Source organism: Phyllostomus discolor, chromosome 2, assembly GCF_004126475.2.
Source record: "Phyllostomus discolor isolate MPI-MPIP mPhyDis1 chromosome 2, mPhyDis1.pri.v3, whole genome shotgun sequence".
NCBI classification, from domain to species: Eukaryota; Metazoa; Chordata; class Mammalia; order Chiroptera; family Phyllostomidae; genus Phyllostomus; species Phyllostomus discolor.
The window spans coordinates 212,217,223-212,244,401 of record NC_040904.2 but is presented as its reverse complement, the minus strand read 5'-3'; the positions used below and the strand labels follow the sequence as shown (position 1 = coordinate 212,244,401).

The 27,179-nt window shown below is 61.6% G+C and overlaps 2 protein-coding genes across 6 annotated transcripts; one reads left to right on the top strand and one right to left on the bottom strand.

Moving 5' to 3' along the window:
• Positions 1 to 992: 992 nt before the first annotated feature.
• Positions 993 to 10,358, top strand: CHADL (chondroadherin like). The gene is made up of 5 exons (XM_036019671.1): positions 993 to 1,230; positions 1,766 to 3,463; positions 3,983 to 4,149; positions 5,058 to 5,244; positions 10,299 to 10,358. Exons 1-5 carry the CDS (start codon positions 1,012 to 1,014, stop codon positions 10,323 to 10,325), a joined length of 2,298 nt encoding a protein of 765 aa, XP_035875564.1. The 5' UTR covers positions 993 to 1,011; the 3' UTR covers positions 10,326 to 10,358.
• On the bottom strand, positions 9,458 to 27,179 carry L3MBTL2 (L3MBTL histone methyl-lysine binding protein 2). Of its 5 annotated transcripts, XM_028533152.2 has the most exons (17): positions 27,069 to 27,177; positions 24,341 to 24,581; positions 23,036 to 23,169; positions 21,006 to 21,129; positions 20,112 to 20,191; positions 18,402 to 18,519; positions 17,814 to 17,948; positions 17,462 to 17,550; positions 14,265 to 14,496; positions 13,799 to 13,875; positions 13,525 to 13,629; positions 12,694 to 12,841; positions 12,491 to 12,573; positions 11,955 to 12,189; positions 11,437 to 11,502; positions 10,352 to 10,465; positions 9,458 to 10,007 (listed from the first exon to the last, which is right to left on the bottom strand). In XM_028533152.2, the coding sequence occupies exons 1-17, from the start codon at positions 27,090 to 27,092 to the stop codon at positions 9,895 to 9,897; spliced, it is 2,118 nt and encodes a 705-aa protein (XP_028388953.1). In that variant the 5' UTR covers positions 27,093 to 27,177; the 3' UTR covers positions 9,458 to 9,894. The 5 variants fall into 5 exon arrangements, with proteins under 5 accessions (XP_028388953.1, XP_035875565.1, XP_035875567.1 ...); XM_036019672.1 differs by having other exon boundaries at positions 9,458 to 10,465; positions 13,799 to 13,878; positions 27,069 to 27,179; XM_036019674.1 differs by having other exon boundaries at positions 9,458 to 10,465; positions 13,799 to 13,878; positions 14,265 to 14,463; positions 27,069 to 27,179.

Below are 27,179 nucleotides of genomic sequence, written 5' to 3'. Positions count from 1 at the left end.
CCTCAGCCTCCCCCCAGACTGGGGAACGCCACCAGCCCCAAGGCCAGGGCTGGACCCCGGGACCCCAGGGAGACTGAAAAACAGATGATGACAGAGCGCTGAGCAGAAACGGGGGAGCCTTGGGGCGGGGGGCCAGCCCGGGGGTCAGAAGGGGCCGCCCCGAGGCCCTGGCAGCTGAGAACGGAAGGAAGAGCCGGGCGCCCTGGGTGCCAAGCGCCGACCCTGAGGAGTCTGAGCGGGACCCCCCAGCACAGGTGGGAGGTGGGGTGCTGCAGAGCTTCCCTCGGGGGTGCCGGAGCCCGGCCGTGTTTTGGAAAGATCCCTTTGGTGGCTGGTGGTGAGCCGGGCCCCAGGGAGGCCAGGAGACCCCGCGGCAGGGGTCGGCCTCCGGACGCCACAGGCAGTGGCTGAAGTTTTGGCTTCAGAGGGTCCAGCGGGGGAGAGGGGAGGGTGGACAGAGGGGTGGACAGACAGGTCAGTGGACAGACCCTGCCCGAGGCCCAGCCCCAAACCTAGACCCTCAGGTCCCCACCCAGCCCTGGCCGGCCAGCCGGTGGCACTAAGACGGGAGGACGGAGGAGCACAGACGGGAGGAGAGGCTGAGCCGCACCAGCTCCCCCGTCAGGGCAACTCTGACCTGGGCACCAAGGCTCCTCGAGGCTCTCGGGCCCCACAGCAGCACCTTGTGCCCCGAGTCTGACCCCCAACCCCGGCCAGGCCCGAGTCCTCCCCTCTGGCTGCCGGGCCGCCTTCTCCACGCGGATGCGGCTCCTGGAGGGCTGGCCACCGAGCTCACGCTGCGAGGCCCAGGCCTTGCCCTGGACCCCGGAGCCTCAGTGCAGCCGGGCGCCGACGGAGCCCCGATTAGCAAGGCCTCACGGGGCCACGGGGCCACGGGGCAGAGAGCTGCCGGGATGTGCCAGGCCGCCTGTCTAAGCCTCCGTTTCCCCCAGCGCAGAACAGGGCCGGCAGCGCCTGCCGCATGTCGGGCCTGGGCTCAGTGAGTGGACAATGTGGGGCCCCTGCCCCTGTGAACAAGGGACTGTCCTTCTGTCTGCCAGGCCCCAAGGGGTCCCCTTGGTCCTGCTGCTTTTTCTGCTCCTGCCGCTGGGCCCAACTTGGCACGTGGCCGCCCAGCGCTGCCCACAGACCTGCGTCTGCGACAACTCCAGGCGGCACGTGGTCTGCCGGCACCAGAACCTCACCGAGGTGCCCCACGCTGTTCCCGAGGTCAGCAGGGCGAGGTGGGGGGTTGGGGGGTGGCACAGCGGGAGGAGACTGGGCTGGCATGGGAGGGTCTGCCACTGCCTGGCTGGGAGGAGACCTTGGAAAGTAACTTTTCCTGAGCCTCAGTCTTCACGTCTGTAAAATGGGAATGACAACCGACAGCAGGTAGATAAGCTATCTGGAATCCTCTGTGATTGGCACCAGTGGGTGACCTGTAGGTAAATACTGAATTAATTGCAGACCCCGTGGCAGAGAACCGGGGATATACTGAGGGAAGATACAGTCTCTGCCCTAGGGGGTCAAGAGCTAGTGGGTAGAAGAGGAAGTAAATGGGCAGTGACAATTCAGTGCGAAAAGCGGGAGAATTGGGGATGCCCAGGTGGCTGGGGAGGAAGGCTTCCTGGAGGAGGTGTCAGGGCGCAGGATGAAGAGAATGAGGGAAAGGTGATGTGGAGGAGTCCGAGGTGAGGGAAAGTGGCTGGCAACGCTGGCCGTAGGACATACTACGCTCAGTCTCCCCTCCTCTGTGCCTGCTCAGCTGACCCAGCGGCTGGACCTGCAGGGCAACGTGCTAAAGGAGATTGCCTCCGCTGCCTTTCGGGACCTGCCTCATCTGACCCACCTGGACCTGCGGCACTGCCAGGTGGAGCTGGTAGCTGAGGGCGCCTTCCGTGGCCTGGGCCGCCTGCTCTTCCTCAACCTGGCCTCCAACCGCCTGAGCGTGCTGCCCCAGGAGGCGCTCGACGGGCTGGGCTCGTTGCGGCGGCTGGACCTGCAGGGGAACATGCTGGAGGAGCTGCGGCCTGGGGCGTTTGGGGCCCTGGGGGCACTGGCCACACTCAACCTGGCCTACAATGCTCTCGTCTACCTGCCCCCCATGGCCTTCCAGGGGCTGGTGCGCACCCGCTGGCTGCAGCTGTCCCACAACGCGCTCAGCGTGCTGGCCCCCGAGGCCCTGGCCGGCCTGCCGGCGCTGCGCCGGCTCAGCCTGCACCACAATGAGCTGCAGGCCCTGCCTGGGCAGGCCTTGTCCCAGGCCCGCGGCCTGGCCCGCCTGGAGCTGGGCCACAACCCATTCACCTATGCGGGGGAGGAGGACGGGCTGGCGCTGCCCAGCCTGCGGCAGCTGATGCTGGACCACGGGGCTCTGCAGGCCCTGGACCCCAGGGCTTTTGCTCACTGCCCGCGCCTGCACACCCTGGACCTCCGCGGAAACCAGCTGGACGCTCTGCCGCCGCTGCAGGGCCCGGGGCAGCTGCGCCGGCTGCGGCTGCAGGGGAACCCGCTGTGGTGCGGCTGCCAGGCCCGGCCGCTGCTGGAGTGGCTGGCGCGAGCGCGCGTGCGCTCCGACGGCGCCTGCAAGGGGCCCCCCCGCCTGCGAGGCGAAGCCCTGGACGCTCTGCGGCCCACAGATCTGCGCTGCCCAGCAGACCCGGCGGAGGAGGAGGAGGGAGAGCGGGCGGCCCCGAGGCCCCGCGCCCCTCCCGGCGCTCCCGAGGAGGAGGAGGGCGGGGCCGCCCGGCCCTGCCCGCGCGCCTGCGTGTGCGCCCCTGAGTCCCGGCACAGCAGCTGTGAGAGCCGAGGCCTGCGGGCCGTGCCCCGCGGCTTCCCCAGCGACACCCAGCTCCTGGACCTGAGGCAGAACCACTTCCCCCTGGTGCCCCGAGCAGCCTTCCCGGGCCTGGGTCGGCTGGTGTCACTGCACCTGCAGCACTGCCGCATCGCGGGGCTGGAGGAGGGCGCCCTGGCAGGGCTGGGCAGCCTGCTCTACCTCTACCTCTCCGACAACCAGCTCTCCGGCCTCAGCGCCGCCGCCCTGGAAGGGGCCCCACGCCTTGGCTACCTGTACCTGGAGCGCAACCGCTTCCTGCAGGTGCCCGGTGCCGCCCTGCGAGCCCTGCCTCGCCTCTTCTCCCTGCACCTGCAGGGTAACGCAGTGGGCCACCTGGCACCTGGGGACCTGGCAGGCATGCAGGCCTTGCGCTGGCTCTACCTGAGTGGGAACCGCATCACCCAGGTGTCCCCAGGGGCACTGGGCCCAGCTCCGGAGCTGGAGAAGCTGCACCTGGACAGGAACCAGCTGCAAGAGGTGCCCACTGGGGCCCTGGAGGGGCTGCCTGCCCTCCTGGAGCTGCAGCTCTCGGGGAACCCGCTCAGGGCCCTGCCGGACGGGGCCTTCCGGCCTGTGGGCCGGTCACTGCAGCAGCTGTTCCTGAACGGCAGTGGCCTGGAGCAGGTGGGCACAGGAGGGGTGTGGGGAAGGCGGCACGGCCCTGTGCAGTGAGCACTCGCTCGACAAACACTGCCAACCCTGCAGTGCCGGAAGGCCCGGGGCTGGGCATGCGGACCCTGATATGAGCCACTCACGACTGCCCTCAGGGAACCCGGGTGTGAGTGACAGCAGGTGGAATCCAGCGCCACTCAGAGTCCTGCCAGGGAGACACGCAGGAGGGAGGACGTGTGTCCACAGGGTCACCCACTGCTGCACACCTTCAGGGCAGGGCTGGAGCCCCAAGAGGCTTTGCCATTACTGGGGAGGGTTCAGGCAAAGCACGAAGAACCATGAACCACGGGCCCTGGCGTCTTGCAAAGGGGAAGTGCTCTGGCATCAAACGAACCTACATGTTGCCACCACCACACGGCCCTCCCTGCTCGGCCACCTTAGGGGGGTCCCCATCCCCCTTCTGCTAGGGGAGCATGAGCCTCTCTGTCTAGTCTGACAAGGACTCACTCCTGGCCTGGCACCTCCTTGCAGATTTCTCCCGGGGCCTTCTCGGGCCTGGGGCCCCGGCTGCGGAGCCTACACCTGCAGAAGAACCAGCTGCAGACCCTGCTGGCCCTGCCCGGCCTCAGCCAGCTGGAGCTGGTCGACCTCAGTGGCAATCCCTTCCGCTGCGACTGCGAGCTGCTCCCGCTCCACAGGTGAGTGCCTCCACCTGGACCCCAGCCGGGAGCCCGCCAGCTGTCCTCGATCAAGCCCCCACCACCTCCCCAGGGCGCCGTGTCTGCCTGGCTGAGCAGCTCTGGGGGCAGGGGCCGGTGCCAGCTACCCTTCCTGGGGGAGCCAGTGTGCACTGGCCTGGGGTGAACTCAGCCTCAAGTTCCCCATCCACGGAATGGGGATGAGATCCATCCGCTCAGCCCAGTGGGGCTGGACCTAGTCAGTGCTCGTGGGCACTTCACATAATCCCACGGGAAAGCAAGGGGGGTCCTGGAGTCCCCCAGACCCGGCTGAAACCCAGCGCTGCCTGCCTGTCTGCCTCGGGCCACATGACCTCCCTGTGCCAGGTCCTCCTCTGTAGAGGGGACGACAGTACTCGTGTCCATCTCGTGGCAGCAGCTTGTGAAGAATTACATTGAGCCCAGGCTGGTGTGGCTCAGGGTACTGAGTGCCGGCCTGTGAATCAGAGGGTGGCAGGTTTGATTCCCAGTCAGGGCACATGCCTGTGCTGTGGGCCAGGACCCCAGTGGGGGACATGCAAGAGGCAACCACACACTGATGTTTCTCTCCCTCTCTTCCTCCCTTCCCCTCTCTAAAACAAATAAATAAAATATTTTAAAGAATTCAAAAGAAAAAGAGTCAGACTGAACTAGTGACACATACAGGTTGGTTGACCGGTGCCTGGCCCACCAGCCCTTTGTAGCTGTCATCACTACGGCCACCCCCTCGTTACAGGGGGGATGTGCGGCTGGAAGTGACTCACTCGGGGTCCCAACAGGTGACCCCCGGGGCTCTGTCGTCATCACGCACGAGGCCCCACTGCCCCGGACTCTCCAGGACCCCGCGCTCTCCCCAGGAGAGCTCAGCGCCGTGGGTTCTCTCCCCTCAGGTGGCTCACGGGGCTGAACCTGCGCGTGGGGGCCACCTGTGCCGCCCCTCCCAGCGCCCGGGGCCAGCGGGTGAAGGCTGCGGCCGCCGTCTTTGAAGCCTGTCCGGGCTCGGCTGCCGGGAAGGCCACGCGGACGCCCAGTGCCAGGAGAACCGGCGTGAAGGGCAGGCGGTGGGGAGCAGACACGGTTGGTCCCGGGGCGGGGGCGGGGAGGCCTGGGTGGGTGGGCCGGGTTCCAGAGCCCCCGGGGCGGCGGGGCTCTGACTCTCTCGGTCCCCGTCTCGTGCGGTTCTCTGTCGGGGCAACGACCGACTGTATTGCTCCTGCTTGGTGACGCCCCCGTCCCCGCCCCTCCCCCACCCCGGCCTGGGCCCAGGTGGTCTGCATGGACTCAGTAGGTCTCGCTATTCGAACCTGTGGGGCAGTGGCCTTTCCGCTAGGCCACAGCACGCTGGACCCGACGCCCATGAAACCAACCTGCTGTCACTGTCACCGCTGGGTCGCTGCGGACCGGACCACTCTCCACCCTGGCCTCAAGGGCCTGGCTCGTCCCTGGGGCGCGCGGGGCGGCAGTGCCGATGCCTCCGCTGCTTCCCGGCCCCAGGCTGGGCCCCACGGCGCTTGAGCCCATCTCCCCCTGGACGTTCCGTTCACCGTCCCGGCAAACACGCTCACACTGGGAAGCTTAGTTGCAGCGAAGTCTCGCGGCACGTGGGAGGAGAGTGAGTGGGATGTGGGCGCCTCCCCGTGTGTGTTGAGGGCACCTGGTGGGGGGGGGGGTGGCGCAGAGGAGCAGCCAGTCCTTACAGAGGAAATGAGAGCAGGGCCGGGGGCACTGGGAAGGTGGGCAGGGGACCTGCACCTTGGAAGTTTGGGGTGCGGAGGACCATCAGGTGGTGTGAGTTCCCTGCGGCGGCCAGAGCAGAGCGCCGCAGGCTGGGCACGTCGACTGTCCCGCGGTTCTGGAGGCTAGGGGTCTGAAATCGGGGCAGGGCCGCGCTCCCTCCGGTGGCTCTAGGTCAGGGTCCTTCCTGCCCTTCCAGCTTCTGGGGGCCCCAACACCCCTTGCCCATGGCAGCACAACTCTGGTCTCAGTCCCCATTTTTAGACGGTATCTTCTGGTGTCTTTTTATTTATTTTTAGAGGGGAAAGAGAGGGGGAGAAATATCCACGTGCAATTGCCTCTTGCGTGCTCCCAACTGGGGACTTGGCCCCAAACTCAGGTATGTGCCCCGACTGGGAATTGAACTGGTGACCCTTTAGCCTACAGGCCGGTGCTCAATCTACTAAGCCACCCCAGCCAGGGCTCTCCTTGCGTCTTCACATCATCTTCTCTCCATTACCTCCTTGGGTGCCCAAATTCCCCTTTAATAGGAAGCCATATTGGATTAGGGTCCACCCTAATGACCTCATTTGAACTCGTTACCTCTGTGAAGACTTTTTCTAAATAAGGTCTTGCTCTGAGGTCCAGCCTCTTTGGAGGGACAGAATTCAACCCCAGTGTTCCTTGTCGGGGTAGGCTGGGAGTGAGGACGGAACCCCTAAAAGGACCCCAAGCTGAAAGTGAGCAGCCCTGCCGTAGAAGCAAGACCTTAGTGACAACAGCAGGGTGGGTATCGCCCGACACTCATGTGGCCCCTACTTGCTGCCAAGCCTTGTGCTGACCAACAGCACTGGGCAGCACCGGGCTGCCCCTGTGTGAGCGTGGGGAGCCCAGGGAGCCGACCTGGTGGGTCCACCTCCAGCTCAGGGCTTTCATCAAAGGGAAGCCCCCCCCCCCCCCCCATCTGGCTGGTGTGGCTCAGTGGATTGAGCTGGCCTGTGAAATAAAAGGTCGCCTGTTCGATTCCCAGTCAGAGCACAAGTCTGGGTTGTGGGCCAGGTCCCCAGTAGGGGGTGCTTGAGAGGCAACCACACATGGCTATTTCTCTTTCTCCCTCCCTTCCTCTAAAAATAAATCCTAAAAAACCTTTGTGAGCCCCCCACCCCCCTCAGGATGGTGGCTGGAGCCAGGAACAGGGACACCGCTGCCCACTCCATCCAGCCGCCCTCTCTCGACAACATGTTCCACCCAAAGCCGGGCCTGGGGTTCTAGGTTTTCGTCTTTGTTTTGCTGAGAGGGGCCGTTCTCTCCCTGGAGCACAAAGGAATCGGAGGACGAGGGCCTGAGCCCCGGCAGGATGTCAGGGAGCGGGTGCTGCCCTCACCGAGGCCCAGGCCGGACCAGGCACAGCTCTCCTTTGACGCCCGACCTCTAGCCTGGCGCGTGGCCTGTGGGAGACGCTTATAGCCATTGCGTGAACGACCGAGTGCAGAGGACCAGCAGAGCGGCCAGGGCTTCCTCCCGCTGCTGCTGTTTCAGTCAATTTAAGCAACCAAGTCACTGCACCCCAGTGAGCCCTCTTACCCTCGCGGGCCTACTGCGCCGGCGGTAAAAGCTGTGTACAGGAACTGGGGACGGGCAGAAACAGCCGTCCCCTTGCCCCCTGGCCCCCCGAGCAGAGCCAAGGGTGGCCTGGGTGACAGGAAAGGTGTGTGTGTGTGTGTGTGTGTGTGTGTGTATGGGGGGGGGGGGGGTCCCCTCAAGCATGTGGATTTGGTCTGACCGCCAGCTGGGAGCCACTGCACAGCAAGCAGCCGGAGGCGGGGGGTGTCCCTCGGCTCGCTTCCCAGCCAGCAGCCCCACCGCCGTGAGACCACCAGGGGCTCGAGGTGGCGCAGGCTCACTCTGTGCCGGGAGTGCAAGTGTCCCAGAGGGCCACACTTGCACCTGCAACACACCACGCTGACATTTGTGCCCCAGGAACACCGGCCGTTCCCACCTCCGTACCACACCCACATTCCGCCAGGCCCTGCAGAAGGTACAAGGGACAGGCCAGGCACAGGCTGGGCCTCGGGGGAGCTCAGGGTCGCGGGAAGGGAGTGGCAGAAATGAAGATTTGTCAGTGGCTCTGGAGACCAGCCTCAGGAGTGACAGGAGACATTTACTCACTATACTCGCCACGGTGGCCTCAGCTCGTCCCTGTCCCCGAGGTGGTGCACAGAACGCACTGCTGAGAGGAACAGACGCCCGACGGAGTGCGCTTATTGTCTTGCGTCTGGGGGCCAGCCCAGCGCTCCAGTGGCCGGCAAACCCGTCCCCCGGCTCTGCCCTGGGAACCGCGGGGCCGTGGCACCTGCAGCTGACACGCCCTCACCCGAGGAGGGACTGAAGGCCAAAAGGCTGTGCCGACCGTTTCCCCAGAATTCTCCGGTCAGAACTGGACCCCTCACTGGCAAGGGGATCACTGTTACTGGGCACGTCACCCTGGACAAAGGCAGGGCTCCGTGAGCAGGCCGAGGGGCCCGAGTGCATGTGGAGGCTATCCCTGTCCCTGGGGGCTGATGCCGCTGACCAGCAGAGAGCGAGACAGGTGGACAGCTGTCCCTGCTTCTGGTCATCACCGTGCTCCAAATCTACTCACTTTCTGGAGCCCTCGGGCTGCACTGACAGGCCACTCTCCGCACCGTGCGGGCCTGCCTCGTGCCTTCAGCAGGAGACCAGGCCGAGTGCTCCAAACTGACGGGAAAGTGGCTCCCCGGGCCGCGCTCCCCACCCCCGGGCTGGCACCGAGCAGCCCAGACCTGGAGCAAACAGCGTGCCGCGAGGCAAGCACAGGCCACGGCCCTGACGGACCGGCTCACGGAGGGCACTGGACTCCGGCCAAGCGCAGCTGCACCCCGAGACCCCGTCTGCCCGCCCAGCGGCGCGGTCCTCGCCCCAAACTTGGGAGGAGAGAAAAGGGCCGAGGCCCCAGCTTCAGCCTCAGGCTCCAGAGAGAGCAGGTCATGGGGACAGGACTGACGGGAAAGGGGAGTTTCCAGGGAGACTGACCAGGGCAAGAAAGCCGTCGTGTGGGCAAACACTAGGTGCCCTGGCACAGAACTCCAGACAGGAGCAGAGGAAAACCCGTGGGCGGGAGTGAGGGGCTTGGACAGGGACGGAGAGGGAGCCAGAGGGAGGCGCGCCCTGTCACCCCTCTTCTCAGGTGGGGGCCCCACCACACCCAGGCCGAGCTCCCCTTCCACATGCCACCCGCCCTCCCCAGGGCGCACGGGCTGGTGTGGCGGCCCCTCTCTAGGCCCCGGGCAAGCCCCCCGGCCCAGGGAGCAGACCCCACCCGTCCCACTGGCCCTTTTAGAAATGGGAGTCAGTGCTCCTGCCCACAGAGGAACCGGTCCAGCCACCTCACAAGTCACTGAAACCCACGCCCCGGTCACTGCCTCTCCGCTGCCTGCCAGAGACGGGGGTCTCCGCGGGGCTCCCCAGCCTCCCTGCGGCGCTAGGAGGAGCAGAGCCCAACCCGGGAGGCCAGAAAGGCCCCGTGGTTGCATCAGACAGAGCCGACCCGGCACTCCGCTCACCGTCCATCGGTGACTGTCCCCTCAAGGGCTGCTGCCGGCCTTTATTGACGCGACCTGCTTGGGCACCCGCGCACTCACACTTCACTGCCCCGTCCCGCAGTGTGACTGGACGACAGCCCCGACCCCGGCAACGAAGGGCTGTGGTGGGCGTGGAGGGAGCTACCGGAGGGCGGGCTTCGGAGTCTAGCTGGGGAGGGGCCGCTCGCAGACCAGTGCGGGGGCTCCAGGCGGTCCCGGGCGCGGGCCTTGCCAGAGAGGGCCGAGGTCACAGGGTGGGTCAAAGGAGACCCTGGCTGGTCCTTCAGCGCCAGGGACCCTCAGCACCAGGCCGAATCTACGCAAAAAGGCTCAGCCTCCAGGCTACAGTGGGCTGGCGGTGACGGAGGAGCCCTGGGCTGGTGTCCTGGGTGGCCAGGCCGGCAGCAGGGACAGCTCAGGCGTCTGCCTCCCGCTTGATGTTCTCAAGGGGCACAGGCAGCTCGGGCCCCGGGGCCTGGTCGGGCGTGGCTGCGTCCACGTGCTCCTCCTTCACGCGCACAGTGACGACTGCAGAGGGGGCGTGGGAGGCGGGGAGAGAGAGGAGAGACCGCATGGAGCTCCGGGGCGGGCAGGGGCTCAGGGTCCGGGGGAGGGGTTCCGCTTCCCGCGGACGGGGGCGTCCGGAGGGGGTGGGGAGGAGGCCGGGGCCCTGTCCCGCGCCCGCCAGGCCGGAGCCGCCCGGCTCCGTTCGGATCTGGGGCTGGGTGTCTGGCAGCCCTGCGGGCCCAGGGGTCTGCGGACGGCTGCTTGGCGCCCGGAGGACTCCCTTCGACACTGACTGCGCTTTCCTGTGCCCAGGCGGGGAAGGAGGAGGGCCGCCTCTGAGCCCGGGAGCAGGCCGGGGCTCTTACTCTCATCGGGACCACCGGACGAGGCCTTGTCTGCGGCCTTCGGCTCCTCCTCCGGCAGGGGCTGCTTCGACCCCTGCCTCAGGGACCGGCTCTTGGTCGGCGGAATTCTTTTCCCTTTGAATAAAAACAGAATTGAACCCGAGTTAGGGTGATGCCCGTGGGAGGCTTGGAGGCTGGGTCTCACGCAGTGGGTGGGACCAAGGGCGGAGGCGGCGGTACCAATACGGGGGAGCTGGCCTAAGCCCCTGACATCAGCCCTCAGGGCCCGCGGCCCCGGGCTCAGAGCGCTCCATACCCTCCCACGATCTTTTTTTTTTTAAGTTTTTTTTTTTTTTTTTTAAGATTTTAATTCATTTATTTTTAGAGGGAAAGGGGGGGAGACAGGGAGAGAAACATCAATGTCTGGTTGCCTCTCACACGCCCCCTACTGGGGACCCAGCCCACAACGAAGGCATGTGTCCTGACTGGGAATCGAACCAGCAACCCTTTGGTTTGCAGGTCAGTGTCCAATCCACTGAGCCACACCTGTCAGGGCCCCTCCCATGACCTTAACCCTGCTCTGGGACCCACCCACTGGCTCTCTGTCCCATTTTGGTCACCCTCTTCTCTGTGTGGTGCCAGGTCATGGACACCACCTCACCACCACCAGCCCCTGCCCCCTTCAATCCGATGCCCCCTGAGCTAAGCCTGTGCTGGGCCTGTTGGGAGTGGGGCACCACCTAGGGAGAAGACCTTGAAGCTCCGTGGCCGCCCTGGCTCCCACCCCTTAGGCTGGTGGCCTCGGGGGGCGGCTCCTGTTCCCGCCAGCACCTCTGGCGTTCCCACCCGGCAGCTAGCACTGCAGGGAAGCCGGTCTCCACCCGGGGGCCGCAGGGCCGGGTCCCTTCCCTTCTCTCTGAGACACAACCTCGTCTTTCCCTCGGCACCCCAACCACCGCCAGACACCGAGACTCCCTACAGGGCCGAAGGGCAAGGGGAGGAGATGGAGTGCCTGCCGTCGGTACCTAAGTGACAGCTCCCAGGGACACAGGCCCGGCTGACGCCAGGCCCCACACCAGCCCGGGCTGCTCTAGAGCACCACTTACTTTTCTTTCCAAACTGTTTCTTTTTCTTTTTCGTGGCCTCTTTGGCTTTCAGAGGTGCAGTGGGCTCTATTGTTGAAAAACAAGGACAAGAGGTGAGGAGAGCCTGAGAGGACAGGGGGCCGAGGCACACCCCGAGACCCCTGCCCACCCGCGCCAGCCCCCCGTACGCACGGGACACCCCAAGAAGGAGAGTCAAAGCTGGGCAACGAGAGTAGGGGAGGGCCGGGGGAGGGACTGGAGAACAGCGGTCCCTTCCCACCCTCGTCACCAGGGCTGCTCCGAGGGACCTGGGGCGTTTACCTGGGCGCATAAGGGCACGAGCATATGACAGAGTGGGCAAGATCAAGGAAGGAGCTCTGCAGGCCAGAGGGAAAGGGAGACAGAGAAGTCAGGAGCAAGGGTGGTCCGGGAGACTTCTCGGTCTCACGCCAGAGGACGAGGCGGGCGCGGGGCCGGGGAGGGGTCGGCACGGAGGAAAGGGAAAGTCGAGAGCCCCTCGGGGCTGCAGGAGCCCAGACCTGTGGCCACGGGCGGCTGGAGCTGGTAGCCAGTGAGCTCGCACCAGCCCACGGGGTAGATGTCCGGGGACTCACAGTCCACCCACTGGTCGTACTCGCTGTCCCAGCCGTCGAAGTGGATGCTGAGCAGCCGGTGCACCACCCGTTTCACCGTGGCCACGCAGATGAGCCGGGGCTCCATCAGGTCCACGGCCTCCAGCTTCATGCCCACCTTGAAGCCGTGGTTGGGGCAGTCCTGGGGGCAGGAAGGAGGCAGTGACCCAGCCGGCCCGCTCCCCGGCCCAGCGGGGCAGAAATTGGGGGGGGGGGAGTTGCCTGGCGGTGGGGGGGAGGTCCCTCGGCCCCAGTGTACTCTGTGCCCAAGCACCAGTCCCTGCGGGAAAGGGAGCGGCTGCACTGTGGGGCGCAGCGCCTGTGTTGGGCCGGGACCCCTCCCGGGAAGGGGCTGCTGGCAGCAGTGGAGACTCCCTGACGGTGGGCGGGGCCCGTTCTGAGGCCCCCCCCGGCCCCCCCCCCCTTCCCCCCAGTCTCCTCACCATGTTGAAGAGTCTCGATGGAGCCGCTTTGGACTTGGTCTTCTCCAGGTAGGCGTCCCAGCTGAAAGTGTGTGCCTCGTACCCTGCGGGAGCAGAAGGCACAGATGCAGAGGGGGAGCGGGAGGGGGGAGGGGAGGGGGGAGGAGTCCAGGGAGGGGCGAGCCGCCCAAGGGGTGCCTGCGCCTTGGCCGGGCCACTCGTACCTTTTGGGGGTGTGAGCTCGATGTCGTTCTTTTGGCAGAAGGTGGCCGGGAAGATGGCGTGGGAGGAGGCGTGGTAGCAGAACCAGTCGGAGCCGTCCGTGGAGGGCCCCCCATCCACAGAGAGCATCAGGTAGCCATCCAGGAGGACCTGGGGGTGGTCGAATAGGGGGGGGGACAGGCACAGAACACACTATCACAAGCTGCACCCCGCGCCAGGGAACGGCAGCTGCAGTGGGGACTCGAGGCTGAGGATCTGGCCGGAGCCAGGCGTCAGCTCGCCCCAGCGGCCGCCCCAGAGCGCTCTGCTCCGGTGCCTGTACCCCGTGCCTGTGAGGTCACTGGCCTCCCTCCCAGAGGGCAGTCCGCGCCCACAGGACCACACGCCCATCCTTTTGCTCCTGTGCTCTCGGTGGCGAGCACGTGGACCTGGCCCGGAGATCGGCCGAACGGACAAATCAGCACGTCCCCCAGGAGGGCGAGGTCATTTGCTCCCCAGGCTGCAGCAATCATGGAGGAGGTTTGAGCAAAGCAGCCCCGCTGTGGCACTTGGCCAGGCCAGCACCCAAAGGAGACGGCATGTGGCGGTGGGGAGGTCCTCGGGGAGGTGGCAGGGCGGGGCCTGCACCTGGCACATGAGCAGGATCGGACCGGAGGGGGACCCGTCGACACCGGTCCGACACCCCTCGGACCCTGGCAGAAAGCAGGTGGCGCGCAGGAGCAGCAGTGTCCTGCCCACAAACACCGGGCACCCAGGGGCACACGGCCCTGCACCCGCGCCCCCCCCCCCCAGGAAAGCCGCACCGGAGGCCGGAGGGCCAGTCCCCGGCCCACCTTGCAGACGGTCGCCACACAGATGTTGCCCAGGTTCAGGGGGTCGATGGCCTCCAGCTTCATCCCCTCCTCGAACCAACCGCCTTCTGTGTAGACGGCTCGGACCTTCAAGGAACAGGACAGTTGGGGAGTCTGGGCCCGCCCAAGTGCAGGGCCGGCGGGGCAGGCCTTGCCCGCCACAGACCTGGAAGGAATCGGGGGGGGGGGGGGCCAGGGTCCCGAGGCCTGGAACGGACCGCGGTCCAGGGGCAAGTGCCCCAGGGCTGTGCCTCACCTTCTTGAACAGGTACGGGACGGCATCACAGTAGATCTTCCGGAAGGTGGGATGGTGGGCCATGTCACTGCGCCTCTCTTTTGGGAAGACGGCAGAGGGAGCGAGGGAGAGAAGGGAGTTGCAGGCTGCCGACGGGGCCATCGCTACACCCGCCCCAGAAACGTGGGCGCTGCCTGGCGTGTGCTCTGACCTGTCTCTGATCCCCCACCCAGGCGAGGAGACCGAACCCAGCAGGCACTCTGACCCAAGGCAGCGCTCAGACCCACGGCCCCGGCTGTTCCCCTGATAAAGGAGGACAGGGGCCTGCCAAGCGGAGTGACCTGGGTCTCTCTGGGCCTCAGTCCTGCCACTGGCAGGACGGACAGGACCACCGCTTGCACAGAGCGTTGTTGTGGGCACAGGGGTGCCGGCACCAGGCCTCGGGGCAGCGGAGCCTGGGGTCGTGCTGGCCTAGGGCTCTGCTAACCTGACAGCTTGATGCCGTGGCCGACACGCCGTGACCAGCCCACTGGGTGGATCAGGGGGCTCCACATGTGGCACCAGAAGTCGTCGTCACTGTCGCCATCCTCATAGAGGAGCCGGAGGCGACCCCCAATCACCGTGTCCACCACGGCCATGCGGGTCCGTGACACCTGGGACTTGTCCACCACCTCCAGCCGCATGCCCTGCCGAAAGGGGTACTTCATGCTCTCCACCATCTGCAACACCAGAACACAGGCCTGCTGTGGGCACGCGGGCCCGCCCTCCACCCTCCTGCCCCGTCTCTTACACGCGGGCGGGGGAAGGGGGAAAGCGGGGTGCAGCCACCCCAACCACTAAGTCGGGAAGTGAGCCCTCCTGCCCTGGCAGGTCCCGCCCTGGCCTCCCCAGTCCCTAGGACAACCGCGAGAGAAGGCACGCCGCCGACAACGTGCACGCCAGGACACCAGGGAGCCAAGCTGACGGGCGACACTAACCCTTCCTCAGAGGAAGGGAATGGGCCCTGGGGAGGCCAGCTGGCTCGCCCAGAGCCACTCTCAGGAGTGCGGAGCTGGGCCTCGAACTGGGCCCCAGTCTCCAGCCTCGAGTTCGTCACGGGATGTGCACTCTGATCCGACAGGCACCCCGCATGGCCCTCTCCTTCCGGCCCCTGCCGACGGCCCCTGCTGACGGCACACACGAGCCTCTGTCCAGAGAGCGGGGTCCCTTGGGCTTCCACTAACCTCATTCCAGCTCTGGCCTCACTGGGCTGTGGCTCTGAATGGCTATCCTAGCCCCTAAGTAGCAGTGACTGCCCTCACACGTAGTAAGTGGACAGGGACCCCAAGAGGCCCACGAGCTGCCCTAGAGAGCCCCAATGGCAGGCACGCATGAGCGGGCAGGGCCTTCTCTGTGTGCTGTGACTCTGGTGAGGACCGGGCACGGCGTGCTGCAGGGCAGTGCGCTGCAGGGCGGGCCCAGCCCCAGGGCCCTGCCGGTTCTGGGAGAACCAGCCTCAGCCTGGCCCGGGCGGAACGAGCTGTGGGTTTTACATCCCCCCTCCCCCGTCCCCCCCGAAAGGGGAGCATTTCAGAGGCCACAGCACAGCCACCAGGAACAGCTGACACAGTCCTCACAACAGACACTCCGCCCTCAGCTCAGGGCTGGAACCACCGCCCCAACACCAAGGGCCCGGCCTGCCCACTCAGGAGAGTGAGAGACGCAGGGGCGGCTGGCGGGGGCGGGGGGGGGCCGCCTCCCTGCCCGGGCTCTTCCAGACACAGCCCCTTGCTCTGCACCCGCCCAGTGCAGCCCATGACCCAACACCGCCTCACCACCCACGTCCGTGGCCGTTTACGGTCGGCCCGGAACGTGAGCTCTCGAGTGACAACAGCTGGTTTAGGTCTGATTTCCGTCTACGGCCTCAGTCCGGAGCACAGAGAACCGACATACAGTTAGTGGTCAGTTCATGGTCTTTCTCCGCAATGAACAAATGCAGGTGACCCTGGGCTGATGGGTCATTAATTCAAAACACTTTACTCAGCACCAACCATTGCGTAGGCCTCCAAGGGCACGTCTGAAGTTTCCTCCACAAAGCCCGCCCCTCTCCCCTCCCCAGCCTCCGTCCGTCTTCACAGGCGGCGACAGACAGTACAGGCAAGCCCACCGGCTGGCTCCTGCGGAGCCCTGCTCTGCCACCCAGGGGCACACTCTAACTCAGGCAGAAAGAGGCCACCCGACACCCACAGCGGCTGTGCCACCACAGCCGTCCGCCTCATCCTGAGACGAGGGCCAGCTGAGGAACAGTGAGCCCTTCCTCCTCAGCAGCAAATCCGCCAGCTGTGCAAGGCACTGTGGGAAACGCAGGTGAAAACAAGCGTACGGTTTTGTTGGGAATATGAAAAATAATAACGTATAAAGAGATAAACAGCAAAGGAGTAGCACCTACTGAGTTCAAATCAGGGAAAGATGGTTTCTACTCAGGGAAAAAAAATTCTGAGAATGCTTGAGGTGCGTGAAACGACCCCTTGCTGAAGGCCAGCTCCCCGCCGGCTAAGGCCGTGGTGGCCACCTTTACACCTGGTGTCCAGTGCCTTGGCAAGATGGCCATACCTCCCACCCCGTCCTTGTTTTCCAATGCTGGCTTCCATACCACCCACGCCCTAACCATCAAGGTCGAATTCAAATGCCCCTTTCTCCACGAAGCCTTCCTTAATACCTGCTCTTCCTGAGGCCACAAGGCCAGTTCAATTTTGTATCATGGCAGCACCTGCCCCGCCCCCCCCGCCCCCCTCCCCACACTGCTGTGACACCCGGGCACCTGGGAGAGCGGGTCCATGGTAGATCTGGCACACAGAGTGCAAGAGGCTCCGTCTTCACTGTGCACCCCTGGGAGTCCTTTGAATTTTTACCATGTGTATGACTTTGTAGGTTAAAGAACTAAATACGTTTTTAAAAATATTTAATTAATTTATTTTTAGAGAGGGAAAGGAAGGGAGAGAATGAGAGAAACATCAATGTGTGGGTGCCTCTCATGCACCCCCAACCAGGGACCTGGCCTGCAACCCAGGCATGTGTCCTGACTGGGAATCGAACCAGTGACCCTTTGGTTCAAGCCGGCACTCAATCCACTGAGCCACACCAGCCAGGGCAGAAGTAAGTTTTAAAAATCACAATTGGAAGTCATATGCGTGATTCTGAAACACATCCCGGTGCAGAACCAAGGCTGGTGTATAATGACTCGTTTCCTCTGCCGGACTGGAGAGTCCTGGACGGCAGGGTCTGTGTTCCCACAGTGCCCTGCACACAAGTCCTTAACAGTCGAGTCTAGAATGAGCCTCCTGAACAGAGCTGAGAGCAAGGGAGGGCTCTGGGAGAACGGCCGGCACACGCCGTCCTTCCGTGGGAAACACGGAGCGGCCACGGACAATGGAACGAGGGATCGGAGGGAGAACAATCCCACGAGTAGCGGGAAGCACGTCAAATGGGAGGAGGGAGCCCTGGCTGGGTTGCTCAGCTGGTTAGAGTGGCATCCCAACACACCAAGGTTGCGAGTTCAATCCCCGGCCAGGGCATACAAGAGTTAACCAGTAAATACATAATAAGTGGAACAACGAAAACTGATGTTTCTCTCTCTCTCTCAAAACTTTTTTTTAATGGGAGGAAGGAGATCACTTGGGACACCCACAGGGCTCACTGCCAAACCTTGATATGGAAGTCCACGGGAAGCGTCCTGGAGCCCACCAGCCGTGTCATGAGGTAGCCCTTCCAGTCGGTGAACTTGGCGTGGATGGCTGCGAGACAGAGGGTTCCTGGTTACGTGCTGACAACACTCCCACCGACAGAGGGCGCCAAAGCCGCTTATTTCCGCCTTTTCTGGCCAGCAACCACCTCGTCCCACAGAACTGGGCTCCACGTCCTGGACCTGCCACAGAGGCCCTGGGACAGAGGCCAGAGGTGGCAGGTGGGTTCTGCTTGAGCCCACCCTAAGACAGACGACGGCCCTTCTCCCAGGGCCCGGCACAAACCAGCACAGGGAGCCCCCTCATCAACTCACTGCGAGGGGGCACCAGGATCTTGCTGTTGATGGCGCACCAGCCGATGGGGTGGACGTCCACGGTCCCCAGGTTGCACCAGAAGTCATGGCTGGCGTCATTTTCAAAGCCCTCGTACCGCAGCAGCACCCGGTACCCTGGAGGGGGGAAGCACCGGTGAGGGGAGGGGGCCGGGGAAAGATGTGCATATCTCCACAGGCCTCCCCCCTCTCCAGCCTAACGCGGACCCCGCGCTGCCTGCTCCCGAGCTCCCTCCAGGCGCCGTGGTCTCCGCCGTCCACGAGAGTCACGGCCACGACAAGCCCATGCCGCTGACTCGGAGAGCAGCGTGGCAGAGTGGGGAGAATCAACTTTCTGCAGCCTGATTATCCCTGGAATAAACTTTTAAAAAATGGGGGTTTCCACTCACCAAGCTCTGTCTATGGTCCCCTCTAAGGTAGGCAAGGGTGGCATGGAGCCAGAAACTCCAGCAGGTGTTTTTTTTTTTTTTTTCAAAGCCCATTGCTGCCTACAGCACGGCCTGCCCATCTGGAGACGCCGCTCCCCCGCCCCCTGCCCCCCGCCCCTGCTCTCACCAGGGGAACACCCACCTGCGGCCTGGATGACAGAGGCGATCCAGTACACCCGGCTGGGGAGCACGGCGTCGCTGTTGAGCACCTCCACCTTCATGCCCTTCATCACATCCTCCCACTGGTCATAGAGAGGGACCTGGGTGGGGTGAGAGCCCAAGGGCAGCGGTGAGCTGCCCGGACTGGCAGAGAAGAGCACCAGCTCATGGCTTCCGGGGCCCCTGGGGCCCGCACCTTCTCCCTTCGCTCGCTGCGCGCGGAAAGCCCGGCCGGGGACCAGGGTGAAGGGAAGAGCACAATCAGGGGAGAGGCACAGGCGGATGGGCAGGGGCGAAGGCCAGAGGCCCAGAGTCAGACAGCCCTGACCGCTGCATCGTCTGCAGCACATCGCACCAGTGCCAGCCCGTGGCACACTTAACAGTTGCTGGTGCCGACCACGTGCCGAATACTCCCTCCTCCCATGGCTGCTCGAATCTGGGCAGTAAGGGCTACAGCCCCTGGTCTCAGCCGTCGCACGCCGGCCCTCACAGAGCTGGCCACCCACACACCACTCCTGGCACGTCTGCCTCCACCTCCCTACCTGGTCCCCTCCTCCTGTTAAAAGGGCCCCGACAGTAACGGACCACTTTCTGGGTGCTTTCCCAGTAACTCATCTTCACTTTGCTGCCAAGGACACCTTGATTCTCCTTTGCAAAAATTCACCTTTTCTTCGTTTTCAGCCCTAGATTAAGCCAATTGGGGTATCCTGTCCCATCTCCCTGGCCACAGAGATTGGGGTCATCACAGAACCTAGAAGCGGTCAATATCACCCAGAGTGGGCTTTCACAGAGCACAGGACTCAGACGTGTTAAATTGAATGCAAGCAGGATGGTATCCACCCTGCAGTGAAAACGCCGATGCTGGGAGTGCTCGAGGACTCAGGGCCACCAAGAGGCCCCCAGTGGGAAGGACATGCACCTTCTCCAGGAATTCAGGGGGGAGAAGAGGCTGCGCTGGGGCCCGCTTTTCACCGCTCAGGGCACCCTGCCCAGGTCAGGAGCAGCTCAGGGAGGAGAGGCCAGGAGACGGGTTTCCTCTGGAGCGAGGACTCCAGGAATAAAAGTCGCCTCGTCCTGGGTTTCCTGGGGGTTTTGGAACTGGCTTGAAAGACAAAACCAGACTGTTGCCCTAGGCCTCTCTCCTGGCCTGCAGACCAGCCCAGGCTGCAGGCTCTGTGGGTTTGGTGCCGCCACGCCCAGCCCCACCCAGCCCTTGGGGCCTTGCCCTTCAGGTGCTTCTCAATGACAGGGGGTCAGGAAGCCCTTCCTGGAAGTGGCCTCCTCGGGACCAAGGGGCCCAGGGTAGTTCAGAAGCACCAAGCGTTCTCTCAAAGGGAAAACATGAAAAATGGGAAGGAAGGAGAAGAGGATTCCAGATTTGGCTCTGGGACAGAAACCCGCCCCAAGGGCTGTTATGCAAACAACACAGCGGGGACCTCAGAGGGGAAGTGCCCGGCTAGAAGCCCTCAGTGGGGGCTGGCGGGAGGACTGCCAAAGAGGGGTGAACAGGAAGGTGAACAGGAAGGTGAACAGGAGTGGTGGAGCCGGGCTTCAACCACCCAGACCCACCACTGCTCTCCCAGTGCCAGGTGCCAACGTCGTGTCCAGCCTGGAGCGATGCCCGTGGGGCAGCTGGGCGAGACGGGTGGTGAGCCCCTGGTCCCCAGCTCTCCCTCCCCTCCGGGGCACTCACGTGTTTAAAACAGCTGACGGGGGCAGCCTTGTAACTGTGATCCTTCAGAAACTTGCCCCAGTCGAACCCCAAGACCAGCGCTGCGGAGCGGAAAGGAAGGGGTGAACAGAGCGCAGGCCGAGAGCTCGAGCAGCAGCCGCCCTGGGGACCCGGCCCCCAGGGCCCCGGAGGAGCAGGTCCGGTCCCCGCCACAGCAGCGTCTTGACCCTCAGCACGTGGGGAGGCCACCTGTCCCCATCCCTGCTCCACTAGTGGCCGTTGGGACCTTACCCAAAGGCTGCCAGGCTCCCAGGAGTAGAGGAAACGTTCAGAAGGAACTGTCTGACCTTTCTTCCCCCAAAGACAAAAGAAGTTGATACCCCATAACCTTAAATTCCTCAGACCTCCCCTGACCTTCCATTGGCTGTGGCTCACCGAAGTGGGTGGCGGGTCACACACCCAGGCCCCCCGGTTCCTGCCTGCGGAGCCCGGCTCCAGCCAGGAACTCAGGCCACCCCCAGCAGAGGCGCTCTGTGCCTGTATTTCAGCTGCTCAGCATTGCCACACACATTCAGAAAGTTTCCCTTCTCAGCCCACCGCCCCTCTCCCAACTAGACCTGGTTCCCCGCTGCCCCAGGAAACAGAAGCCACAGGGCAAAGTCAGGCAAAACAGCAGCTGGTTGTTGGCTTCCGAACTACCAGTGGGGGTCCCACCGTTTCGGGGCGACTGAAGGGATTTTTCTGGAGTAATTTCCACAATACCCACCGGCAAGGACGATGCAGCCTGCAGCAGGCCCGGGTCCGGGCACATTCTAGCGGGTCACCTCCCCCCCTCGCTCCCCGGGAGGGCCACCCCGGCCCGGCATCCCACCCGACCCCCTCCGGCTCCCCGAGCACAGCCCCCTGCCCACTCACCGTCCTGCCCTGTGGGTGTCCCGTCTGCCAGCTGCCCCGTCCCCTGCGAGTGCAGGAAGGCTCCGATTTTGGCAGACCAGGCTGCTTTGTGCAGGACCTTGGCTTTCTTGGTTGGCGGTTTTCCCTGAGGGGAGGAGAGGCTGTGTGTAGCCTGCGGGCTCTGAACCCAGCTCTGGATTTGGGCGGCCTGGGTGCAAACCTAGGCACGGGCCCAGTTACTTAAACTCTTTGGGGCTTCATTTCTCCATTTGTAAATCAAGGTAATACTAGTGACAATGCCTAGCTCAGAGGGGGGTTGCAAGGGTGCTAGTTGCTCTAAGAGCCTGGCACTGAATGAGGGCTTAGCTATTGTTCAGTGGGGAGGGGGTAGGCAGCAGAGCTTAGAGCAGAGGAGGACACCTGTTCCATCTTTTAAACCTTTGCTTCCTCTAGGCACCCCTTGCTACCCAGCCCGGCTCGTCCACAGATTAATGGCCGAGAACGGGTTTCGGCCGCATCTGTGAGCTGAACCGGGAGGCAGCACTGCGTTTACACAGGAATGTTCCGGAGAGGGTCCCTGGCTTCCACCAGGTGCTCCCAGGGGTCCTCTCCCAACGTTAAAGGACGCAGATCTGGTCTGTAATTTGTAACTTAACGGCTCGTCAGAAAGGTCTGGAGAATTTATTAGGGAGACCAGTGAAGCAGAAATGTAGGTTTCAAGCCTACACAGACCCAGGATCGAATCCTGGCTCTCCAATTTTATGTGTATTTTTGAGCAAGTTGCTAAAAATCTTTGACCCTTTAAAATAAGAATTTTTAAAAACTAATTTTTTAGCGACCACTGCCTAGGCTGAAAGTGCCAAGCCCTTAGAAGCACCCGCACACTGCAGCTACGAACAACGCCATCAGCTCCCAGAGGAAGGCCTCAGCCGTGCCTCGGCTACAATGCACCAACTGGCGGAAACGACAGTAACCGTCCCCTCGAGGGGAGAAAGTGCATGAGGCGCCCAGAGTAAGGCCAGGCCCACTGACTTGCAGTCAACAGGAGCAGAGGGCCTCCAGCTTTGCTGCACATCAGGGTCACCCAGGGAGCCTGTGTCCAGGCCACGCCCCCTCCCAACTAAGCTGGAATCTTGGGGAACAGGACCCAAGCATCAATATTGTCAAACCCTGCCAGGTGATCGCAACATGCAGTCAAATCTGAGGACCAGTGTCGTGAACAGCGGCCACAGCCACCACAAGACAACACGAGGCCGAGGCCGAGGCCTCACCCTGCTGCCCGCCGCCTCCCTCAGAGCCGCCCTGCAGTCTTCCTCCCCTCCGGACCGCCGCACGCTCGTCGGCTGACTGGCGTGCGGGTTGGATAGCACGGCAGAGCCCTCCCGTTTCTGAAAGCCCCGTGAACGCTGGGCGGGCGGCTCCTGGGCTGGAGCATCGTCACGTCCACCAAAAAGGGTGCAGGTTCAGTTCCTCGTCCGGGCGCGTGTGGGAGGCCACTGATCAATGTTTCTCTTTCCCCCTTCCTCTCTAAAACCAACAAACATATCCTCAGGTGAGGACTAAAATAACTAGACTAATTAATTAACTCTACGAATGTCAATAATCAAGTAGAGATGGGTGGGACTGTCTGGATGGCCACCTATGACATGGAGTCAGAGACGAGGCGTCATCAGCTGTCCAAACCCTCTGCGGCTGATGAGCTTGCGGCTGGTTCCCGCTTCCTTTCAGAACATTTATAAGAGTGTGGGGGAAGGACCAAGGGTGTCGGACTCCCAAGAGGTCCTTGGGAGTATAAAACTTACTGAACACATCAGACTCTGAGGGGTGAGGGCGGGAAGTGAAGCCCCAGGAATCTGCAACTTGATGAGCTCCACAGATAGATCCCTCTGCCCTCCGAAGTCTGAGGCCATAATAAACACCAGGAAATTTACAGGCTGGGATGGATGCAAGCAAGACCCTCCCCAAGCCCTCCGGGCCCCTTGCCCTCGGTCAGTCAGTTGTCTCGGCGCCCCAGGCCCCAGGAAGGCTCTTCCCAAGTGACTGCCTCTCACCTGTAATCTAGCCAGGATACTGGCTTTCTTGGAGTTGGAGGAGTAGCTCCTGGAACAGGAGACACTGCAGAACCTCTTGGTCTTGGAGAAGAAGGCTTCCCTTGTGCCCACGATACCACACATCTCACAGACAGCTGGGAAGAGAGCTTGGCACGTGACTCACCTGACACGGCCACCCCGCCTCAAACAACATGACGGGCCTGTCAAAACCCGGGCCCCGAGTTAACCAGGCAAGTCCCAGATTCCTGAATCTATTTCGCCTACGATAAGCTGCCTGGCATCTCCTGGCCACGTGTCAACAGTGAAAACCCACGAAGAAACACGTGAGTGTTGGGAGTTTGCGAAGAGGAAAATGAGAAGAAAAAAGTGCCCACGTCACTTAAGGTCTAGGAGTCCATTTTCTTCTCATCCGTAAAGACACTGAACTAGACCAGTGTTTCAACCTTGACTTCCCATTAGAGTCACTGGGGGAGCCTTAAAAACTGTCCAAACCAGAGACTCTAATGATGTCCATCCAGGACGAGAGCTCTGGGACCACATAGTCTCTGCTGGGTCTCTCTATTGGTAAAGTGCTAAGACTCTAAGAGAAAAATTAGAAGAAGACAGAAGGAAGATAAAAGAAAGGTGAGAAAGGAAGCAAAGAGAGGATAAAGAGAAAGGAAATAAGACTCAACTGGCAAAGAGTCTTAGATAACTTTTCTGAATGCTTTGGGCGCCAAGGAACAGCAAGGTCCTTGCAGACCGTCTAGCCTGCCTGTCACAGGCAGGCCGCGTGCTGGAGACCTTGACACCGATCCAGCAGCTGTCCAGGCACCACCTCTCTGAGGCCAACTGGCTTCCAGGCATTCCCTGGGGGTGCTTATCTGCCCACCCCCACCCTGGGGACTCTGTACTTCCCTTCCAACCCACAAGCTGTTTCTTATCACTTCCTGGAAGATAGTCAGAATCCTTTAGGTGTCCTATCTTCTCAACGTCCAGGCTTAAAAATCCACCAGTTATTCACACAAAAGTAGAAGCCGCACCATATTCATGGGTAGCATCTAACACGTGCTGTGCATAAAGCAGCTGCACGAAAGAATGAATGAAACCATGGCCTGAAATCGTGAGGCTGCAGCAGAGGAGGCGACCCTCGGGCACACTTGGCATGCTTCTGTCTGTCTAAGGGGTCCTTAGACATCTGATCCCTTACATTTAAGACCAAACAGCCCGTGACACCTGGACGCCTCTGCCCACATGGCCTGTATCCCCCTCGTCCCCCTCAGCCTCTTTGCAACCTCCCCGTCTGCAAGGACACTCTGAAGGCACCTGGCTCGGAACCGCTGCCATCCAAGGAGCGAGGAGTCCCAGGGCTGAGCAGGTGCAGTGGGGAGGTGGGCAGCTCCCCTGCTTCCCTCTCCTCGTTTTCTGCTTCACTGGACTCCTCCAGGTAGGAGCTGCTTTCGCTGCCCGCACTGCTGTTGTAGCTCCGGAAGCTGTCGTAGCCTCCAAAGAGCTCCAAGTCGTCATCTTCCTCCTCTTCCTCCATTGGTTCTGAAGACGGAATCTCCTAGTGCAAGACAGAATGGCACAAACCAGGCAGGATTAACAGCTGGCTCGGTGCATGGGGAAGGCGGCTGTGGGTCTGCCATCAGCGCCCTTTCTAGTTCTTGGTCTGCACTTTCAGACAAAATGGCAGGCAGAATCAAACAGCCCTTTGCAGACACCAGAACCATTACTCTTGTCCATCCACTTCTCAACCCAAATTCAACAGAATAGCTTGATGGGACAGAAAGAACATGTTTTAGGAATTAACCAAGTTCCTTCTGTGGATTTGTAAGTGATTTGTAATACTTTTTAACGTTATTCAAATAGAATACAATGATATGAAGATATCCTAAGTGAGGTGCCTCAGGAAGGCTTTCTAGAAGATACACCACACATCGGCCCTCCGTATCAATGAGCCCCACATTTGTGGAAAGAAAACATCAGTATGTGGGAGGATGTGCGTAGGTTATATGCAACTGCTACGCTACATCATATAAGGGACTTGAGCAGCTACAGATTTTGGTGCCTGTGGGAGGTCCTGGAACCAATCCCCCAGATACAGAGGGACAGCCGTGCAAGCATATGTCGTTTATTGTGCTTTGCTTTATTGCCCTCCACAGATACTGCAATTTTTACTAAGTGCTCTCAGCAACAAGATTACAACTCGCTTTATTGGGGTGGCCTGGAACTGAACTCATTAGAAATTCATGTATCTACCCAGCATGTGGTGGAAAAGGTGTGAAGAGTTTGGGCTCTAGGCCAGGGCTCAAATACCATCTCTAGTTTCTTCCCCTTTTGGCATGTGTACGCCAAGATAATCTCAACCCCCAAACAACTTTAAGTTAGAGAAAAGCTAATTTGGGACTCAGATTGCTGTAAGAAGGGTTTGGAAGACAGAAGACACACTGGCCTGCCTGGCGTAGCTCAGTGGATTGAGCGCGGGCTGCGAACCAAAGCATCTCAGGTTCGATTCCAAGCCAGGGCACATGCCTGGGTTGCAGGCAGTAACCACACATTGATGTTTCTCTCTCTTTCTCCCCCTCCCCTCTCTAAAAATAAATAAATAAATAAATACAATTAAAAACGTAACAGAAAAAAAGTAACAACAAAAAAAAAGACACACTGGTTTATAGCACAGTGGTGTGCACCACAGCTGGGGACTTGGCTCTGTGATCCGAGCTAGACAGCCAGATGGGGGTCCTAGGGCAGGTCATTTCACCTGTCTGGGCCCCAGGCTTCTCATCTATAAAACGATACAAATACCTGGCTCACAGAATGGGAGATGTAAATGAGATACTGGAGATGGGTCTACCCAGCATGTGGTGGAAAAGGTGTGAAGAGTTTGGGCTCTAGGCCAGGGCTCAAATACCATCTCTAGTTTTTACTAGCTGTACAATCTGCAGCACATTAATATTCCAGTGCCTCAGTCTCCCCAACTGTAAATAAGGATAATACCACCTATTTCACAGGCTTGGGGGCGGGGCGTAAGGGTTAATACAGGTAAAGCACTGGGAACAGTGACTTGCATACAGTAAGTGTTCAATAAATGTTGGCAAGTACCACTGGTTAAAAGCATGGCATTTCAAACAGATTTGTTTGAATCCTGGCTCTGCCACTTAGTATCCGCATACTTTTGTGCAACAGTTAACCTCGCGGCTCTCAGCTTCTCCATCAGCGAGACGGAGATGATGCCCAGCCTTCTTCAGAAGACTGTTATGGAGACGGAGATGTATAAAGCCTAGATCTGTTTCCAGCAGCGACAGCTCTAAGAGTAGCTATTACTCTTATTTTCTACTTTATCATTACTCTCCTTTACTACTGTAGAATTTTTGAGCTATTCCGTTTTATATTTGCAACTACACATGCAAATACGCCAGAAAGGAAACTGAATTCAAATACAAGGCGATCAGCAGCCAAATGATGAAAGCGTAAGTGGGTTCCAGGACGAGGTGGCGTGCGAAGAGCCTGACTGGTCAAGCCCGGGAGCCTGCCGGACTTAGTGCCCGCCCCCTGCACTCCACAGCTGGGGGAAGCGCCTGCGGAGCCTCTCCACCTGGCTAAGCCTCAGCTACCTGAACCAGGAGAACGAAACAGTCACACCGGACTGCTGAGTACACCGCGAGAGAATGCACGTGAACGCTCTGGACACGGAGTGTTTATTAAACTTGAATCTCCCTCCACGTCACACCAGGCTGTGACAGGCCTCACAATCCCCAAAGAACACGACCACGCGACAGGAAGGACGAAAAGATTCCAGAGCTCTCGGACCCCCAACCGAGCTCCCCCTCCCCAGACCAGGGAGGCTGTTCCTCCCGCGTCTACCGGCCAGTCGTCGGCCCCAGCACTATCCGGCCGAAAGGCAACACCAACCGCGCCCGGCCCACTTCACCCTCCGTGTCCCCACCCCTCCCTCCACCCGAAAGGCGTCGCTAAAGGGCTAACGGAGGGTCCCGCGAGCTAGGCTCTCGGAGTTCCCGCTCCCCGGCGCCGTAAACCCTCCCCATCTCACCTCCATTCCCCGGGGTTTCTCCATGAGCCCAACACAATTTCTCCAACAGTCACCAGGTGCAGGAAGCCATATTGGCCTCGTCGCTTACCCCGAGGGCGCTCATTGGCCACC

Excerpts from the sequence above, each read along its gene's own strand:
- L3MBTL2 (XM_036019672.1), bottom strand. The coding sequence starts at position 27,092 with ATGGAGAAACCCCGGGGAATGGAG. Across the intron at positions 12,842-13,524 it reads GTGTGGCGACCGTCTGCAAG|GTCCTCCTGGATGGCTACCT; the intron begins GTGGGCCGGGGA and ends GACCACCCCCAG. Across the intron at positions 11,503-11,954 it reads CCAGCCGCCCGTGGCCACAG|AGCCCACTGCACCTCTGAAA; the intron begins GTCTGGGCTCCT and ends TTTCAACAATAG.
- CHADL (XM_036019671.1), top strand. The coding sequence starts at position 1,012 with ATGTGGGGCCCCTGCCCCTGTGAACAAGGGACTGTCCTTCTGTCTGCC. Across the intron at positions 1,231-1,765 it reads TGCCCCACGCTGTTCCCGAG|CTGACCCAGCGGCTGGACCT; the intron begins GTCAGCAGGGCG and ends GTGCCTGCTCAG. Across the intron at positions 5,245-10,298 it reads GGCGGTGGGGAGCAGACACG|GCGGGGAAGGAGGAGGGCCG; the intron begins GTTGGTCCCGGG and ends TCCTGTGCCCAG.